Raw genomic sequence first — 20,030 nt, 5'->3', positions numbered from 1 at the left:
TTTAGTGCACACTTTCCCTCAGTTTACACCTTCTTGAAACCCACACAAGCAATTTTCAATACACAGGTTTTGAAGAGTTATTACATATGTCAAATAGCAGATTTTGGAATGCCAGGGGTGGCTTGGGCTTTTCTCTTTGTTCTTTCATAGTCATTTATATCAGGAGGTGGTCTGAATTTCTTATCTAGTATTTTGTATTCATAGGAATCTAGAAACAGTAGCTTTATGCTAGTGAAAGGGAAAGATAGGCTGAAATTCAAAAAGGCAATTCAGATATTATATATGAGACATCCTAAATATAAAACTTCATAATTTATATAATATAAATAACATATACATATGTATTTATATATATAACACTTCAGAATTTGAAATAAGATTATTTTTTAGCATGAAAAAAAATCAGTCTGGCTCTTAGGTTGTTATGGTTTGTGTTTACTCTTCAATTTGCTGCCTTTTCTTTTCCTTCTAAAAAGTGTAATCTTTATATCTAATAGCAATTTCACAGTCAAGTATCTTGATGATATGGGATTACATTTATTTTATTCACCTGAGGTACTAGCATTCACTCTTGATTGTTACTGACCTGAACTCAAAATGTACGTCAATAAAATTTTAACTTTGTGTGTTTCATGGATACATACATGCAGAAACTATACAATTTATAATCACTTTTAAACCAATCTCTAAGTCTTCCTATGAAAGATTCAAAACTGAGGATTTTATAGGCCAGTGTTCAATCAATAATGTTTTGAATGAGAAGTATTATACAAATTGAACATTTTACTTTTTTTCATACATATATACCTTAAACTATGTAATATTGTTGCATATACCACATTTTACTATTATTTGTTTCCTTGCTCAAAACTGCACATAATTAATTGATGTCAATATTTTGTAGTCAGATCTATTTCTTTAAAATTATTTGAGGTATATTTACAGTTTGGGTTTATTTAATTTAAATGAGATTGACACAGAAAATCAAGTGAGAAGAGTTCCACGAGACTGAATCAAATTTGCCATTTCAACACAAATAGATACTTGCAAACAGTTTTTTTTCTTACATTGGCACCATTTTGAATACTAATATTACCATACCAAAGCAATAGTGCAAAGCTGCGCTGGAATTACTAGACTACAATCTCACATTGGTTGACAAAGTAGAAGGTAATTCCACTATCCTGCAGGACTTAGACAAAAGGAAAAACAGAACTTTTTAAACTTCAACAAGGACAAATACAAAATCCTGCCCAGGGAGAAGAAAAGCCCCTGCAACAACAACATCTGGGGACAGAGTAGCCAGGGAGCAGCTCAGCAGGGAAGGTTCTGGAGTGCTGATCTTCGTGTGAGCCCGTGGGAAGCCCAGCATCAAAGGCAGCCAACAGCCTCTGTGACTCTATGGAAAGGGGAGAATCTCTTCCAATCGGAATCTTTCTATGTTTTTTTCTATGATCCTAAAATAAATACTGCTTCCATGACCTTACCCCATAATATGCAAGTGACGTCGGAAGGATCATTGCTTCATGTAGAGCCCAACAAAACATTGGATCATTGCAACTGCATTTTAAATGTCCTTTATCAAAATCTTTGAGGATGAAACACGCATTTCACAGAATTTAAAGGCTAAAACCATACTAAAATTTTAATACCTGAATCCCATAGCTTATTTTATGATGAGTGAGATGACAAGTATTTAAATCCCATCTTTCTTTACTGGAAACTAAAAGCTAATTCAAAAGACTTCACAGCAATAAGAGAAGAAAAAAAAGTAATACTTGTATGTGCACAGGCTAAACAATTCAAAGTTATTAGTTCTACTCAGAAGACATAGGAACATTTTAAGCTCTATGAAAACTTCATGGTAAAGATAAGTCATGTTTCAAATGAGAAAAAGCAATGTCCTCTTATTTAAAGGCTCAAAATACTACTTTTCATCATTTTTTCTAAAAATAAAGGAAAAGGTAAATCCATATTCATTTACATTCCCACTTACACTGTTTGCAGACCTTAAATAAAATCAGAAGAAACATTAAAAAACCAAACCACCCGTAACTCAGAAAATATTCTTAAAATGGTGTGCACCACTGTTGCAGGAATACTTACTTTCATGGGGTTTGATGTAAGCCATGCAAATACTTAAAATAAGCAGCATTTATTTATTCAACTGCCACAGACGTCAATAGAACATTTGTTTGAGAGCCATCATTAGATCAACACTGACACCTTAAAATATTGCAATGATTGTTGTTGGATAGCTCAAAGAAAACTGGCATTTTCCTTAACAAAGCCAACTTAGAATCTAATAATTTAAGATGAATAATGCTGAACAACCTTTCTACCGAGTTATCAGCTGAAAGTTGTCTATAGCTTCACCCTTTCTGTCATAACAGTGTGGATGTTAAAATCAAGATTACATTTGTTAAACTCAGCTCCCTAAATCTGGTATTTTCATATGCAATTGCATTTGAAATTTATGATTAAAATGAGCTACTAAAAAACCTTTCCAACATTTTTTTTACACATACAAAGAAATGTAAAAACAAGCTTTAGTAAACCTAAGAGGTCCAGATTTTTAAGGATATTTAAGAAATTTTATTAAGGAAAAGTGAAAAACTCAAACTTGCTCATGTATTAATGCATGTGTGTTGACAGTGCTTTACTCAAGTGCTATATTTGCAGTTATTTGAACAAAACTCTGTTATAACGTTAATTGTCAACATTTAACCCATGACCCCTTACTGTTCCTTATTGATCAGAAGAGTAGTGGGAAGTGAGATTGAGATAATTGTTGCATCATAATCATTAAACCTTTTATCAGCAGTTCACAGAATCTTCCTTATGTACTTTGAACGTCCCCAAATTCTACCTTATGGAGCTGCACAGTTGATCAAAAAGTCCTCAAGTGAATTGAGTTTGGGTATTTTGACACCACATTGCTCAACCAAAGTCTCCATCGCCAAAATTCATACCCAAAATGTAGGGTTGTTTTTATTCTGATCAAATCAGCTTTGAAAAAGCAAGGGCATATTTGTGGCATAGAGTGGTGTTAATAGCAAGAAAATACTAGAAAAAGACACTAAATTATCAGGAATTAAAAGGACTACAGCTGTCTAACACATATTAGACATCTGTCCTGTAGAGACATTTAGATGGCTTTACAGGATCCTATTTTTTTAAAATAGTTACTTTCTGTAAGTTGTGTAAAGAAGATACACAGGAGGTAGCAAAGAACATCACATTTGTCCTCCCATGTACATGAATGACAGTTCCCACGGGAAGTACTGTTTCAGTCTTTGCATCTGGGTTCTCTCAAAAACAGATAAATAGGATATCCTACCGAAAATATTTTTGCTGTGAATACCTCACCAAAAAAATCCTATGATAAAACCATTTTTTCCCCTAAGCTATTATCAGAAACCAATATTTTTGACACTTAAAAATTATTCTTAATCCCAGAGAAGACAGAGAATATTAATTCAGCTCTCCAGAGGTCATATGAAGGGAGGGCAATGACAGAAAAATGCAAACCTGAAAAAATGCACAATGCCTTCAGGATTATATCCAGCTGACCTTACAACTGTAACTCTACATTGGGCTCTTAGGCTCATAACTTCTTCCTCTGGGCAGACTGATTTCCTCATGCATTAAATAATTTCTCCCACATTCTTATCCCATTACATAGAGTTATCCAATCCATTCTTCCCATAACCAGCACTGTAATATAGGCACAGTCGACCAAAATTTGCTTGAAATAAAATTGGAGTATATCCCATAATACTCACGTTATATTTTTGTCAAATATGTTAATCATTTATCTGTAATTCATTTTTTTCTATTGACATCACACATCATGGACACAGAGGGGTGATTGATGTTGAATTGTAATAGGATGAAAAAGCATAAGCTACTTGATATTTGAAATACTATGTATCTTTATAAGGTTATAAATGCCTATCTTACAGAGAAAATTAAAGTCAAGTTGTAAATTGTATAAGCAAGTAAGAAAAGGTTATTAAAGCCCCTACAGCAATGAGAACTTCTTATGTTATGGAGTTGAAATCAAATTTTCATAGGTAACAAAAATATTTCTGTTCATCATTTTCATGTTTCACAGGGTGGTCTGGCCTAGGAGAATGCTATATTGCAACAAACAAACTCCAGCATATGTTATTAAAAATTTTGAAACTATCATGAAATGAAGCATCTAGACTAAAAGAGACATGTGCAATATTATTTACCTTATTCCTTGAGAAAAATAAAGCTCTGTTGATTATTTTACTGTCTAGATTCATATAAAATCATTATGTTAACCTCTAGAATGCATCCAGGAAACAAGATTACAATGTCTTTATCTGACCATTTGCCAAGAGAAAAGTACTCTCCTAGATTTGGGGTTTTCCTTTGTGTTAAGCTCTTATTTATGTGCAATATTTCTTTGATAACTAGACTAAAATCATAATAGGAATATTATCTTTCCCTGCCTTCTGCTTACTCATAAATGTCAACTCTGAGCCATTACCTTCATATTATTAACATATCTGATGTTTTCTACAGAGTCAAGACTATGAAAATAGTTGCACTTCTGTCTAGAGACATAATGATCATTTGTTTGATCTGATGTTTGCTTGTTCTAATGTTTACTCTTGACCACATACAGCAAATATCCCACTGCTCCCTATCTCCCTTTACAAGCCTCAGGACTCACAATTCTTTCTATTTCCACCACTTAAATACTTGTCTTTGTGTCCATAATGTAGGAAAAGTATAAGAATTTGAGGGAAGAACAGATATAATGACACTCATGTAAGTAACATGAAAACTGAAAGACACTTGGATTTACACTGAAATAGCAAATTGAACAGGAATTTGATATTGCCTAGATCAACAAAGAAAAGGTAAATACCTCTACATTCTGTATGAAATATTATCTTTTTTAAATGTGGAAAAAATAAGAGCACTGTGACTAGAATATCGTGTTCAGCTCTGGCCTTCTAAATGACCAGAAAGATAAGGAAATACCAGGGCATATCTAACATATTTTTTAGAGAACAAAAGATAGAACACATAAATACAGTTTGATGAGGAAGTTTTCAGAATAGAGCAAGAGTATAATTTGGCTTTACTGATTCCAAAAATGCAAGAGCATCTTTAAGGGAATTATTATTCTGAGCTTGCTCTTCTTATGACTTTCAATTTTGTTTTTGTCATAATATTGTTTTCTTTCCTTTGAATTGGAGTTATTCCAAATGAATCATCCAGAGGCAGTTACTCATTATTTGCCCTCAGATTTCTGGGGCTGGTTAAAAGCTGCATCCCTAAGTGGCTGAGCTTGGAAGGCATACTGGACTCACAAGAAGCCTGAGGAGCAGAATTAGTGACTGGTCTCTAGCAGGACTTTGTGCAGCTGATCACACTGAGAATTTCTGTCTTTTCCACATCCTTTGTCAGCAGGTCCTTTCCCCATTCAATGAGGGTCATATGTCCCTTATTCTTCCCTTTGCTGCTCATATACCAGTAGCAGATCATTTTTGTTTTTCTACCACCATGTCTAACAGATTCAAGGATAAAAATATTTTCATGGTGATAAATTAAACTTACTGCAATACTGTATATTCCAAATGACATGTGAATCTTTTTATTTTAGTGGAACATAATGAATAATCAAAAAAGCTCACAAGGTCTGGAAACAGCAAGTAGAATTCATGGCAACCAAATGATATTTTCTCATAGACAATCTTGTTCTTTCCCTTGTGAGCACTGTTCAGACAGAAATAGTTTCTACATGAGTTGATGGGTAATGTCAGAGAAGGGAACAAGATCTGAATGCATTCTGGGTAAGATATTTGGTGACACTTGACAGAACATTCACAGTCAGGCATGCATGGATATGATCTGGTATCTCCTCTACCAGCAGTGTATTCTGAATACCAGGCTGCTTTAAGGTGCTTCATCACAGAGGGAGCCCTATTCCTTTCTCCTTTCTCAGTATAATCCTTCCCACCTAAATGCCATCCTACTAGAACCATCTTACAGGCACAGCACTTCCAGCACAAGGGCCTGAGTTGCTTGGAAGGTGAGAAAGGGACACCAGACATGTTTTCCCCTTACATCCACCTGTGGAGGAACAGGTCCTTGAGGCAGTAGAACTCTTGATCCAGGGAAAGAAGGACTTAATTTTTTCCCCAGGAGTCTAGAGAGATTTCTGATTTCTAAAGCACTCATGGTTGTACAGTCATGTATGTTCCCAGCACAGGATTTCTTCTGAGGAAGGCACTCCAGAGAGAAGCACATCAAGCTGGTAAGACCTCAGTATTCTAGGCAAGTTATCACACCTGGCCACCTCTGTCTCTGGCTATTCTGGCAGCTGAATAGCATTGCATGACCCATCTGCTGGGTTGCCTCTACTACCTTCTTAAAAAGAGAAGAGGAATCTCAAACCACACCAAGTGCCACTGCACAAAGACACACAGAGGAAAGGTCATGAGCCCATAAACCCTATTACAGAGCAGGGAACCTGCTTCTTGCCTTTTTCTCTCCCTGCACAGAAAGTCATCATGGTGCCTCTTGCCAAGAGGAACCCACGGCTTCCATAGAATCTTGCCCTCTGTACCCACCAGACATGCTTATCAACCCTGTCTGGAATTCCTCTTACAGATCACTATGTCAAAACATGGTTTTCAAAAAAGCTGCTTCTAGCAAAGTGCCCCTTTAAACATGTTTTCATGGTTTGGCTTAGCATGCAGCTAGGAAGGAAATGTTTGGGAGTACTCTGCTGTATGACAATAGGCATCACTTGAGTCAGATGTGGCATGGGTTTCCTGTACAGAGACACTTGGGAAGGGCAGAACAGCACCAGCTCAGGCTGATAGAAAAACATCTTAACAAAAGTCAGCCAGCAGAGGGTCATCATCCTCCCATATAAAGTATCCATCATTTTTCTCTGGTGACTCACAGGGGTTTGCAAGATGAGAGAGTAAAAATCTGTGTCTCTACTGGGAGAAGCACTGCAGAGGACCCCTCAGTGGGGATGAGAAACCTATTGAGTCATCCTGGGCAAACAGGGAAGAAATGCAGAAAATTCACTTTATACTTTGAGGCAACCTTCATAAATAAAAGTAAGCAAAACCAAAATCCTCAAGGGATATACAAAACCCCTCTTGATGCCAGGAGAAGCCTTAAAATATATTCAATTTGTGAACATTTGACTGAAACAAATATTTTCCTAAGACAAATTGTGAAGAAGCTCATGATCTGCCTGCTCAGTGATTAAAAGGCAGCCAGAAAAAGTGGGGGTTTATGTTCTTTCTGCTAATTAATATCCATTGCTATCTCCCTGTGATCACTAGATTCTGTTCTCACATCTTTGTCCAAGGTGGCTACAGTCTTTCCCAGTAATTGTTTCCACCAAAAGCATATGTATAGAAGGCAATTTCAGAGCATCTGTCTACCATCATCAGTCTTACCAAAGAATACATTCCAGCAAACACTGCTGAAGAGATCAGCCATGTCTTTGTTTTTTCAGGCAGTCTCATAGAAGTTTTAAGAACATTTCATTACAAAATCTACATAGAGGACACACTGTTTATGCTACATACAAGTTAAATCTCAAAATGCCAAGGTCAAAATCTATGAAAAATTAACAGTACAATCCACAATCCCATTATTACTGCATCACCATTTTTTTGTGCGGGGTCTTGACTTCCAGGAAATCTGTTAGCTATTACTATATACTACAGTTCTGCAGTCCCAAAGATCCTGACAGCCAAGACTTTGATTTCATAGGCATGTACCTTTCTAGAACATATCATCAGAAGACTGTGGGTGAAGAGCTAAACTGTGCTATCAGTAGCACATCCTCGTAACTTGGATTTTAGCAACAGCACTTTGGAGCACCTTTCTTTTTAGGGTTATCATTAGCTTGGCTCCAGAAAATCCTGCATGATTAATCATATTAATAAAACAGGTTTGAGGGCTTTGAGGTAAATAGTTTAGAAGAAAGTTGATAGAGTTGAGAATCTCCAATAAATAATGTAACAAAAGTAAAGAGAAAAAATAAATTGGTGCGAGCTTAACAGTATCCTTTGCCCTAAATATGCAGAAGAAAGAAGCAAGGAATTATGCTTTAGCTAAATCAACTACTCTTTAAACTTGAACTTTGTGCTTCATCCTCAATTTGCCAGTTTCCACTTACATCTTTCAACCATAGTCTCAAAAACTGGAAGTATTTGGAAAAATACTAAATTGTTGTGTGCATTAAATACACCTTGCCCCTTAAAAACCTGCTGAGGAATTTCCTGCAAAGAAACCTCCACTATTAAAACATCTATTAATTATTAATTAAACAATTATTAAGCAACAAATTGAGTTATTACTGGCTGCTCATCATACTTTCATTCACATTTGCTATGCAGCTGGTCAAAACAAGCAATTACTTTTAAATAAATAGCTCACTTGTGGGATCATGGAGTAAAAAATCCTGTCTAACTAGCAAATTTCAGTTTCTTCTGATGATAGAACATCCATGAAAATGTGCACATGAGAAACTAGGTTTAAACTGCATTTTACAATACAGCAACAATTTAAAATTTCAACAAAGCTGAAGATTGAGTGTGATCAAAGCAGGAATTTCAGAGGCTTTGTTTCTCCTGGAGTTCCACTGTGCTCCCACCAGCTTCATGCATTCTATCAACATTATACAAAAATAAAGTTATCTGCCTTCCACCTGCATTTCAGTTGCCAAAACCAAATTAGAAACACAAGTCTATTTTGTAGACTATTTGTATAGATTTATCTCCTTAGAAGATTGTTTTCCTAGAGAGAAAAAAATATCAGATTGAATGTGTGAAGTTGAAAATTGTACCTGAAGAACTCCATGAAAGAGAAGCCATAACCATGCTGTTCAGCAATTCCAGCACAAACAACATTTGCAGATGCTCCAATCAATGTTCCATTACCTGCAGTTCAGAAAACAAAGACCAGTTTATAGCTGTGCTCTCTTTCTTACTCTTCCTATGTTTATTCTGTGTTAAAGTCCTAAGATGGACTCGTTACAAATGAAAAATCAATTTCTGTTGTACAGGTTTGGAAAGATACATGCAGTCAATACCTCCACATCCTATAAATAGCTTCATGCTTTGAAATATAAGCTTGATATTATTCCCTGGTTCTACTTAGGCCATAAAAATAAGGAAGGAACATAGCATCCAATAAGAAAATAATACCAGAGACTTGCATTCAGATAAACTTGTTGATTTTTAGTTTTATTTAACTAGAAGGGGCCATCAGATGAGGTGAAAAAATGAGATAGTTTGAGGATGCTAAGAAAAATGGATGTCTTTTTTCCTAATGGCAACTTGATATTGACAATGTAGTGTTTCATTTATTGATAAACTAATTAATTTGTAAGATTTGTTTGGGGTTTTTAAATAGAAATTTAAACACAGTAAGTGTGATAATGGAGGGGAATGGATCTGTTTCACGTCTCTCTCCCAAGACAAAAGGATCCAGACTTTGTTTAACTAATCACCATGGTTCCTCAATAAATAAGGGAGCATAATTTCATTCCGTGAACTTCAACAGGTTACCTTATATAAGCCCCCATAAAAGAGGAACACAACAAAGAAAAATAATTTGCCATGTATATAATGCACATCTATCCTCACTTCTCTTCTCCCAGGCCTCTTCCAGAAATTAATTTATTTCTTCATTTTCTCTAAGCTTTTACCAATCTGGCAATGTATAGAAGTTAGGTATTCAGAGCTCAGAAAGACCAACTCATTTTCTGTATCATTCCCATGAGTCATTCCTCAGACTTATACATGCTGCATACTTGACTTCCACAAAGCAGATGGCTTCTGAAAATGTTTCTGATCTAAGGCACGACTCAGGAAGTGACAGTGACTCCTACATGCTGTTCTTTATCTGAAGTTTTGAACAAAGGAGTTAAGAATCTAAGAGAATTTTTTTATACCTCGGTAAGTCATCTCTTTTGCCATACATCACTACATTAATAATCCATTATTCTAAGAAGAAGCTTTCCTTTCCTTCCATTGGCATGTAGTTACTCCTCTTATTTTGGTTCTGTTAAAAAATTTAGCTCCATGGAAACTCTTCTGGTCTGACTTTGAGAGAAACAGATCATAATATAATTAATGCTCTGGTTAATTGTTTTGATTCAGTAAATGTTTTGGGTCACCCAGAGATCAGTGTATCAAAAATTGTCTCAGAATAAAGGCAGAAGAATTATTCCCCCAAAGTATTAACACATGGTACTGTTATGGCCTTCTGCACCTGAAAGTGCACACAAAATCAGCAGATGTCTAAAAATATTCTTAAAAATAATATAAAACTCTTAAATTAAACAAAAATGAAGTGCTATAATTCAGATGATTTTGACTCGTCATTATAGTGACAGAGAACAACTTTGAGGAAAAAACTAAACACCAAAATGCACTCTGGACTTTTTTATTATTATTTTTAGCTGATTTCATGAAAGCCAAAGCTTTCCAATAAAAAGCCCTGGTATGATAAAATTTTTTCCAATTGAGTCCAAAGAAAATGCATGATTCTTATTTATTCCAGGATGGTCAATTATTATCAACACACATTAGGCAGCAAACTGAGATTTGCATCCTGGAGTAGAGATCTGAACAAAGGTATCTATTGTCTCAGGTGAGTGGCCTAAGCAACATCTATTAAGAACAACAGACTGTTTTTATTTTCTCATCAGCAGCCTCAAACAGCTCTTGAGCAAATGCCACTATGGAATAAGGAAGACACAGAAATCTTGGCGATTTCTTGAGATGACTAAAGCATTCCACTCCTACTCCCTCTAGTCCCAAATAGACATTTTGAATATTTAACTCTCCCTCTTTGGTTTTTTAAATTCCCTTTCTTTCTGCTTTGCTAGGAGCTATGCTGGGTGACCTGCTTCCTACTTGTTGTTTTTAAGGCTTTGACACTGCAAAGGGGCTGGAGCTCAGTGCAGAGATCTTGGCTATCTCTGAGAAGTTCTGTTGATGCTGGTGAAACTGCACATCAGTACAAGGGTGGATCTTATTTGATCATAAAACTATTGTGATCATCCTTGTGAGACACCAAGAATTATTTGTAACCTCAGCTTCTTCTCATAGACAGAGAACCATCCCCACATGTGTTTTAGGTGTGGAGAAAAAAGAATGATTAACATCATAAGAGGAACAGAAATCTTTAAAAAATAGTGTCTAGCACTGGTCAGTAGGAACATCACAGCTCGTTTCCCTTGCCCTCTCTCTTTACCTCAAAGTATATCCTAATTACTTTAATGCATGTTTAAAAATACAAAACTGAACTTAGAACAACAGCTTTCCTGGTAAGTACTGCCATGAGAAAGCCAAGTGTGTGGCTTAATTGAAAACAGAACAAATGAATACAGTTAGATGTAATTAGAGGAGTCAGGAAGGAACACTTCAGGAATTTTCAGTTCCAAACTAATCACTAGTCTACAGCATCCAAACATTTCATAAGAGATTTCTGCTCTATGTGTAGCACAACCAGTCATCACTCTCAGAATAATGTTACTGCAGACAAGGAATACAGCTCTGCCTTCAAATTAAAGAAATGAGACTGAAACTGTGCTTGTCCCACGGCTCTGACTAGATACAGTTGAGATCTCCAAACAGCACGAGCTCTCCTATACTGTATGGGCTATAGTAATGCCTCCACATAATGAAGTATTATGGAAAGAGTTTCTGCTTCAGCAGTGAATTGATTTCCCCAAGTAGATTTCACTTGAGAAGAAATCGTCACCTTAAATGTTATCTGTGAGGAGCAGCATTACTTTTTCATTTGTTTGGAGCGTGTGTGCAGTTTAATTAGGCACTGGCTCAGCAGGCTTCAAAGAACTGCACTCAAATTAACAACAGAGGCAAACTTTTGTTTCACCTCCCAGGAACATCTGTCTCCATGGCACGGGTTTAACTCAGTAGTGAAACAGCAACACCGTGACCCTCTGAATCATGGACAACTGAAGACTAGGTTAATGTACACAGAAACCTATACATTAAATTAATTCTGATTTATGCAAATTAAGGATAGACATTTTTTAGGACTTCACCCAGTCTTCATCTTTACATCACCTGCAATCTTAAGAACAATTCAGCTTAAAAAGGCTCCTGCTCGCTTGTTTGTATTCTCAAAACAAAATAACACATGGGTCAACTGTATTGACACATCACAATAACCAATCTGTTTTCAGGACTCCTATTGTAACTTTGTTGATGACTCCTACTCACCCTTTATCATAAGGCAGATAGTCACTGAGAAACTGGATTTGGTACAATGAATTGTTATATTTCTAATGTCACTAGGTTGTGATATCTATGAAGTATTTATTCTGAATATCTCTTCTTTTTATTGTTGACAGACTACACGCACTGTTGTCAATATTAACTATGCTTAATAGTTCATAAGCATGAGATCAAGAGAAACCTTTTCTTAATGAAAAGAATAGTCATTCTAATAGCTGCTTATGCTACACAGAAGAAAATGGCAAAGGAACCCACACAGATCATAATCCTTTTTCCATGGAGCTGCCCTAGTCTTGCACAATCATTTCAGAGACAAGCTAGAAGGTCTTCTACTACTTCTGTCTTGAAAACGTGATATAAGAGTTTCTTTCTGATATTTCTCAAGGCAAATAACTTTGAATATCTTTAAGGAATGTGAAATTGACTCCAAGTGTAAGATAGTATTTTACAGTTTTAGTTAAGAATGAATCTATCAAGAAATATCCTAGCCCCACACATTAAGATGTGCCTTTTCATCCCCAGCTAACTTAGAGGTAGAAGCAGGAAGATGTTGACAAGTTTTGGTAAGCCTGATTTGATACCTGCACTATCCACCAGCCCTGCTTCTTCCAGCCTTCTTGCATTTGTAGCTAATTCCACACAACCCAGCACTCAGCTATTGTCTGTGCTGCATGGCTCCCTCAGACACTGCCAAATTCGAACCCAGACCTTGCACACCACACACAGTGCACCTCTCGTGGGCCCAGACAGCCTCTTCCTCTGTAAACAGAGTTTACCCAAGTCATTATAACCTGCAATGCACTGAGGATCAATGCTGGGAGAACTGACTAGGCTTGCTGAGAGAAAGGCTGGGAAATCAGATTAGAATAACAGCAAGAAAAGGGAGAGAGTTTGAATCAATAAAGTGTGTCCTATGACTTCAAGCCTCATCCTCAGCTATTGATTTTTACTTGTCAGCAGCACATCTATTATATCTAAATGCTGTTAGTTCTCAGGAGTCCCCTTGGCATTGCTCCCTCAAGAGCAAGCCTATCCCTTTTGTTTGCTGTATTAATATGTTTACCTGAAGAACCAACTCAAAGTGCCTGGCAGGATAAGTGTTTATTACTCAAAGCACTGAGAAATCAAAGGGAAGGGATTATCACTAATAAAGCTGTTTGGCCTAGCAGAGGCAGCCATCATAACAGTAACTTCCTTGAATATAAAGGTGATAATACCTTGGGTAACAACCAAGTGGATGGCTAACAGAAAAGTTTGTTTTGCTGTGAGAATTACAGACCATTTCCCTTCCACATGCCCTGATAGTGGAGAACAAGACACACCTGTGCTTAACCCAGAGGCCTTCTGCATTTTCTCTCTCCTGTATCTCTGGACAGCTAATGCAGATGTAAAAAGACTACCCTATTTGTGTGCCAACGCGAGCTCTGAGAACAGCTTTTCCCTAGCCTTTATCAAGCATCTGTGACAGGCCCGGTTTTACACAGGACAGCTGTTCTGCTTTGTCCAGACAAGGATTCTCTTTCTGAAACAAGAAGTTTTTTCCACAGTCATGGACAATTTTAGGGTGAGGATTGTCAGCCCTGCTTTTTGCTGTAGTGAACCATTCCATTACACTATCAAAGCAAGACTTACTGAAAGAAGCCAGCTCCTTGCTTCCAGTGCATTTTTAAAAGAAAATCCTGTGCAGTCTCCCATATAATTTACATTGTAAAATAAAGGTAGACTGATGCACCTGGCTTCCTTTCCACAGCATATTCTCCACTTAAAGCACAGGCTGAGCAAATGTAACAAATCTGTCTGCCAAAAGGAGCACTGACCAGTTCTGGTTTTGATTAGCTTTATAGAAGACCACCTTTACAGCTTTCATATAGTAATACAGATTTGCCTCATTAAAAAAAATTTTAAAACCCCACATTTATATTCACCTGTTTAATGTCCACAAGTCATCTTCTAATAATGTGCAAGACTCGAATAATTTAGTATTTTTTATGTGTAAAAATTAATAAGCCAGATAACCAAACTGTCGTCAGTGAAGAAGAGAATCAAGGCCAATTGAACAGTAGCAGTCCCTAAAAGCAACATCCAGTCATAGGCATGCATGAACTCATTTAATATTTTTATTTGTGATAAAATGCAGTCTTATGATACCAACATTTTTATTTTCTTGATTTGGAAACCTTTCAAATGGTATATTTCTACATAAATGCATAAACTTGGACATTATAGAGGAAAAAATGAAAAAACATTAATGAAAGTTTTGAGTTCAGTTATCAAAAAAGTTCATTGAACTGCATCCAATACGATGCTTTCAATCAAGTGAAATTTACCACTTTTTCTCACCACCACAACACCACCAGCAGGATAGTTGTATAAGAATTACACTGGTGAATGCTCATTGTTTCCTTTTTGCTATGAGAGGAAAAGGTGAAATTTAAATTTGTCATTTTTCTACCAGAACTGTGAAATAATAAGGCAAGTTGCTGAACATCCTGAACTTGTTATTTCAGTGACCTAAAGTAATCCATAAATTTCTATGAAATCCAGACATCTGTAAAAAATACATAAAACCTGAGGAGACCACTAAAGCCACTTTTCTTCTCAGAGTCAGCCTACCCAGTGCATGTGTAAAAAATACTATTATAATGATGGATAGTGCCAGCAGTCTGACACACCATTCCCCTATGCCCTGAGACACATATTCAAGTAGCTTTCACTTAATGCTTTTAATACTGCACATATTTCATATTTTTAATGCTGCACATATTTCATCTCTGATTTTTAGATTCAAAAACGAAAACTATGTCTCAGTTTCACAGCTTTGCCACATGTCATGTTAATGGGGGCCAAATATTGAAAAATTGTTTCATATACAGAAACCTGGCATAAGAGTCCATTATTCAACTTTACCATAATATACTTTGAAGGTAACTGTGCTAAATAGATTTATCAATATTTATATAAATAATATCTAGAGCATGATTATAACTTTCCTTAGTGTCATACAAAGTGTCTGATTTGTCAATATAAACCAATATGAATATTGCAAGGTTTTTTCCTCCTCAAGGTGCAGAAGAGTGGGCATTGCCTGGAAAGTGTCTGCAGAGGAAGAAAAATAGATAATCCAGTATTATATTCTGCATTTAAGCGTTTTGAGTCCTGCTGTAGCTTCCCTGCCTTGTTCTATCTGATAGTCCAAGTGCTACCTTCTAACTGAATATTCCTCTTCTGCTGACAGCTATTCAGAGTCTGTATTCTCATACTGCAGCAACTCACTGATATAATCAGTTTGCCTATTCCATATAATTCTGAGAACAGAAGTGGCTAAGGCATCTGGAAAGAACCTTCTGTCGTTTATAATAAAGAAATGCACAAGCAAGTAAAGAAAATTAAACTCATCTCCACACAAACTTTGTAGAAGCCCCAATGCCATATCTAATTATTATCCGATCCCTAATTTGCAGAACTCTATAGCTTGCAGTTATTTTACACAAATTGAAAACCATTAATAGAAGCATTTCAAATTTATCAGTAATGCTAGCATTATGATCAATTGATTTCAGTGTTTGGTATAAATTTATTTTCTAAATCAATATTACATATTAAACATAGCTGTCGTATTTCAAATTTAAAATCTAAGACTTACCATCTAAATTATAAATCCCCATCAGTGCAATGGAAACAGCATCCTTTACCCCATATGCTTCATATTTTACCTTTAATGACATACATACATCTACATATGCATATATGCCAAGGTAATTCTTTTCAAGCTTATAAAAAAGTCCTTGCTGAAAAAAATATACTAGCTTCAATATGGGGGTTATTTTTCATATAAACTCCATAACCTAAAACCAGACTGGTCTCTGATATTGCCTTCATACAGACAAAGATATGTCTGTCAAATGGACACACTCAGTTTTGCCTGGTTTTACATTTTAGGCTCAACATTATCTTCTTCATGTCTTCCATACCCCAGAGAACAATCTTTGGCAATCTTAGAGAACACTTTAGTTGAAGGGAGTCTGGAAACAAGCTAGGGTCTCACACTAAGGATTTTTCAGCACTGCTGGGATTTAAGAACTTCACACTGAAAAAGCATGAAGATAATGCAGAGCTTGAATGTCATGAAAGAGCTAAGGAAAACAGCAACTGGATTTTTATAGAAGGGTACAGATTCTGGCTGTTACAGAAAACAGCAAGAGGGCAGTTTGGGCTCTCAGGTATTAATTGAGTGAAAAGAGCCTGCATGCTTATATCCAATGTTTTTCACACTACAACAAAACTTTCAGGTAAATCTGAATGAGCTCTTCATTAAAAACAAGAAAAGAGTAACACCAGGGACAGCAGCCACTGTTGAATTAATATCCATCACTGCAAACGTCATAGAAACAATGCAGTACATTTAGAAAGAAAAAACATTTAGAAAGCAAATTAGATATTTGTGGAAGACATGCAAAAAACATGCTTCTAGATATGTACAATTTAAAGGTATAACGCTGCTAAAGACTGCCCTGAGGTCTTTAAATTAAAACTGTGAGGTATTTCCTAAATTTCCCTATTTGATTTGCCTACCTTTCAAGGTCAAGAGCAGCAACATCCTTTACCTTTTGAAAGATTGCCCTCATTCCCTAAAATACCACCCTTTTATTTGGATTGAGTTTTATATTGAAAAAAATATTCATCTGAATCTGAACTGTCTTGCCCACAAGACATAGAACTGAGCCCCAGCATTTCTTGTCATTAAAAGGCTCTCTTAGAACCCATTGGATCTTCCAATATTCATGTCCTAGTTAAAATCAAGCTCAGGTAGGTATATTGTCTCAACCAAAAAATTTTCCTACAGTTTCAATTATACATTTTATACCACTGTCAAGTTCAAAACCAAAGCTAAATACTGCTCCTCCTAAATAACAGCTATATTTTTATACCATGCATTCAATTTTTGGTAGACATGTTTAATCTTTCAAATTGAAAAGTGTTATACAAATTTGATCTATTGTAACTATAGAAGAACAGTAAAGTAGCTACAGTTTTTTATAATGGTAATTACCATATATTTATTGCATTTTATGCTTTCTGAAGGATATAACTTTTCCTTGTATTGCAGAGAAGGAGGGTTGGTTTATGAATATAAACAATATCTTTAGCTTTTATACCTTCAGTGTGTCTGAGGCTTTAAACCTAGTTTAGGATTTTATTGAGCAGAATAGGCAGGAATAATAAATCAGTGATACTCCACTGTGCAAGGCCCCATCTGCACCAGGGACCTAAGGAGGGCTGCGGAGAGGCAGAATAGCTACAGCACTGGACTACTGAGAGAAATCCCACTGTTTAGCTACACTGTGGGATGGCTGTAATAGCTGTAATTAGCACAATGTCCTGTGGATAATGAATTTTATTCACACCTGGGTTTTGACCTGTAAGGTTAGAAGAAAAGTGCCACCTATCCTCTCTTCCTGCCTCCTGTCTTGACATAGAGCCTACAACTGAGTTGTGTGGCCAGAAATGCATCCTAGAAACTGCTTATTTTTGCAGAATTTTAACAGTAATGACTTTCAGGTGTCGTCCTTCAGAAAAATATACAGAGAAGGAAAATAGTGAAAAACTATACATTGCAAAAAAATATCCCCTCTGGACCACATTAATAGTCATTGCAGCAGAGTTTTTGCACTTTTCTATGCTAGCAACTGAGATCTCAGAAGGCAGAAAATTTCAAAAATTGATTTGATATTTTTCTTTTTTTTTTTAAAGCATAATTTTTATAAATCATGAAAAAAAAGAGAGAATGAGATAAAAAGGCAAATAAATGCCATTTTTAAAATGTCAAATGAAGAAAAACCTCTGAAATAATATCTTAGCTATAACCTCTCAGATCAGTAAATAGTCTAGTTCTACACAATTGAACAATTTTAATAGGTGAATTTCTGGCTGTACACTTACTCATTTTAAGTTGAATCCTTATTTTATGCTCTTTTAAAAGTCATGAGCCAAAATAAAAAGTGCAATTACAGTTCCTCTTGTTCTGAAATTGCTGTAGCTAGCAACCTTCATTTGCTCTCCAGAACTTCAGCATTCCCTAGACACTATTGGAAGGTCTACATAAACTCGGTCTCCAGAGTGTAATAATTCCATCAAATGGTAGAATACAAAACATTAATGAATGAAGCTTTAGTCAGTGCCTTCTCATGCAAAAGTTATACAGATACAGATTCATCAGAACACCCCAGAAGTTTCTTCCTTGTTTACTTCCTTTAGTACTTTTTGTAGTTTCTCTTTTCTTTCTCTTCATTGTTAACATGTAATTGAAATACTGGCAGATCACGCACTAAAGAAACTCCATGAGTAACACAATTTTTCCAGATATTTAATCAGCCTGACCACAAACGTGCAGAAAGATGTGAATTAATGGGGTTGGTCAGCAGCCAGAAGGTTTGACTGACCAAAATCCCCTGAAGCCTGCATTCATTTCACCTGTCTTTGGGAACTCTTCTCAGTCACCTGAGGGACTCCAATGTGCTCTGCAGAGATCATCTGGAAATTTCAGTGGATGAATAAACTCCTTGGTCTCCATCACCAAATATGGAGGCTGGGGCAGCCAGACTCCTAACTTACGACTTAAGTTCTTAAAGATACCTGGGATAAATGTAGATCTAACTTTCCAGAACCAGGTCCCCTGGAAAATTATCATGCTTAATTTTTAACCATGTAAGATTGACCTGACCTGAACAAGAAAATTTCTGCCAAAAAGAACAGGCCAACTATGAGGAATATCCAAAGAATTCGAAATTGTGACACTATCACCAGGAACTCGTCATGGTCATCACTGATCCTGGCTGTCTTGATTAAGAGGCAGGATTTTTCATCTCTTCTCACCTTCAGAGACACATTTCACAGAACAAGGAGCATCTATGCCATATTCCTTTACTCCTTTTGTCTGAGCACCAGGTTATGAAAGAGAAATTTAGCAGTAGCTTTCTTTTGGGAGACAATGACAACAACGTGGCAGTTATATCATCAAAGGTCTTTTCATCTTATTTGAGACTGACTCCATCCTTCTTTCATTTCCAGGACAACAGCTAAAGCAATGAAGGAAAATTACTGCCTTTTCTCATCCTATCATCTTCCAAATATGTAGCTGCCTGTGCACTTTGTGGCAATACGAAAAAAGTAATTGGAACCACGGGAAATTTTTTTAGGAGAAAATGGATGTCGTTTTCCTAGACAGGCACAAATGCTGATGTTCCCTTTACAGACACATTAGTAGTGTTTACCCTGAGCTACAGAAATGTTATCAAATTACCAGAAATTAAATTCTGCACTATGTAGTAAATGTTTACTAATGTAGTAAACAGCTAACCCTATAATATGTAGTTGTAATGTATTATTTCATAAGAATCTTCTACAAAATATCTTGTTTGTTCCCGTGGTTGCATAAGCAGTGATAGGATCCAATCTTTGCCCTAAGCACCAGGCAGTAATGATATCATTGTCATCTACTCCTTCTGCAACTGCATTAGCCTACCTGGAGGATTCCTTCACACACTTCAGGGATGATGGGAATTCTCTTTTGGAAATTATCTTTAAGGACCATTAACACTTCCTTTTTTTAAGAAAGAAAAGCTCCTTTTCCCCCACTTTTCAAGGCTGCATCTTTTAAAGCTAATGCTTTCACACATTTCTTATTCTCCAACTATAAGCTCCTGTACATTAGCTTTTTATCAATGGAAAAAAAAAAGCATA

The 20,030-nt window shown here is 36.1% G+C and overlaps 1 protein-coding gene across 1 annotated transcript in view; it reads right to left on the bottom strand.

Annotated features, from left to right (window-relative positions):
* The window catches only part of OCA2 (OCA2 melanosomal transmembrane protein), a 137,897-nt gene that overhangs the window by 28,680 nt on the left and 89,187 nt on the right, over window positions 1–20,030 (bottom strand). The window contains exon 21 of the mRNA XM_014891888.2: window positions 8,864–8,957. Within this exon, the coding sequence (XP_014747374.2) occupies window positions 8,864–8,957 (94 nt within the window). The remainder of the gene's footprint in view (window positions 1–8,863; window positions 8,958–20,030) is intronic.

Source organism: Sturnus vulgaris, chromosome 2 (assembly GCF_052056855.1).
Source record: "Sturnus vulgaris isolate bStuVul1 chromosome 2, bStuVul1.hap1, whole genome shotgun sequence".
NCBI lineage: Eukaryota > Metazoa > Chordata > Aves > Passeriformes > Sturnidae > Sturnus > Sturnus vulgaris.
This window is presented reverse-complemented; position numbering and strand designations above follow the sequence as displayed.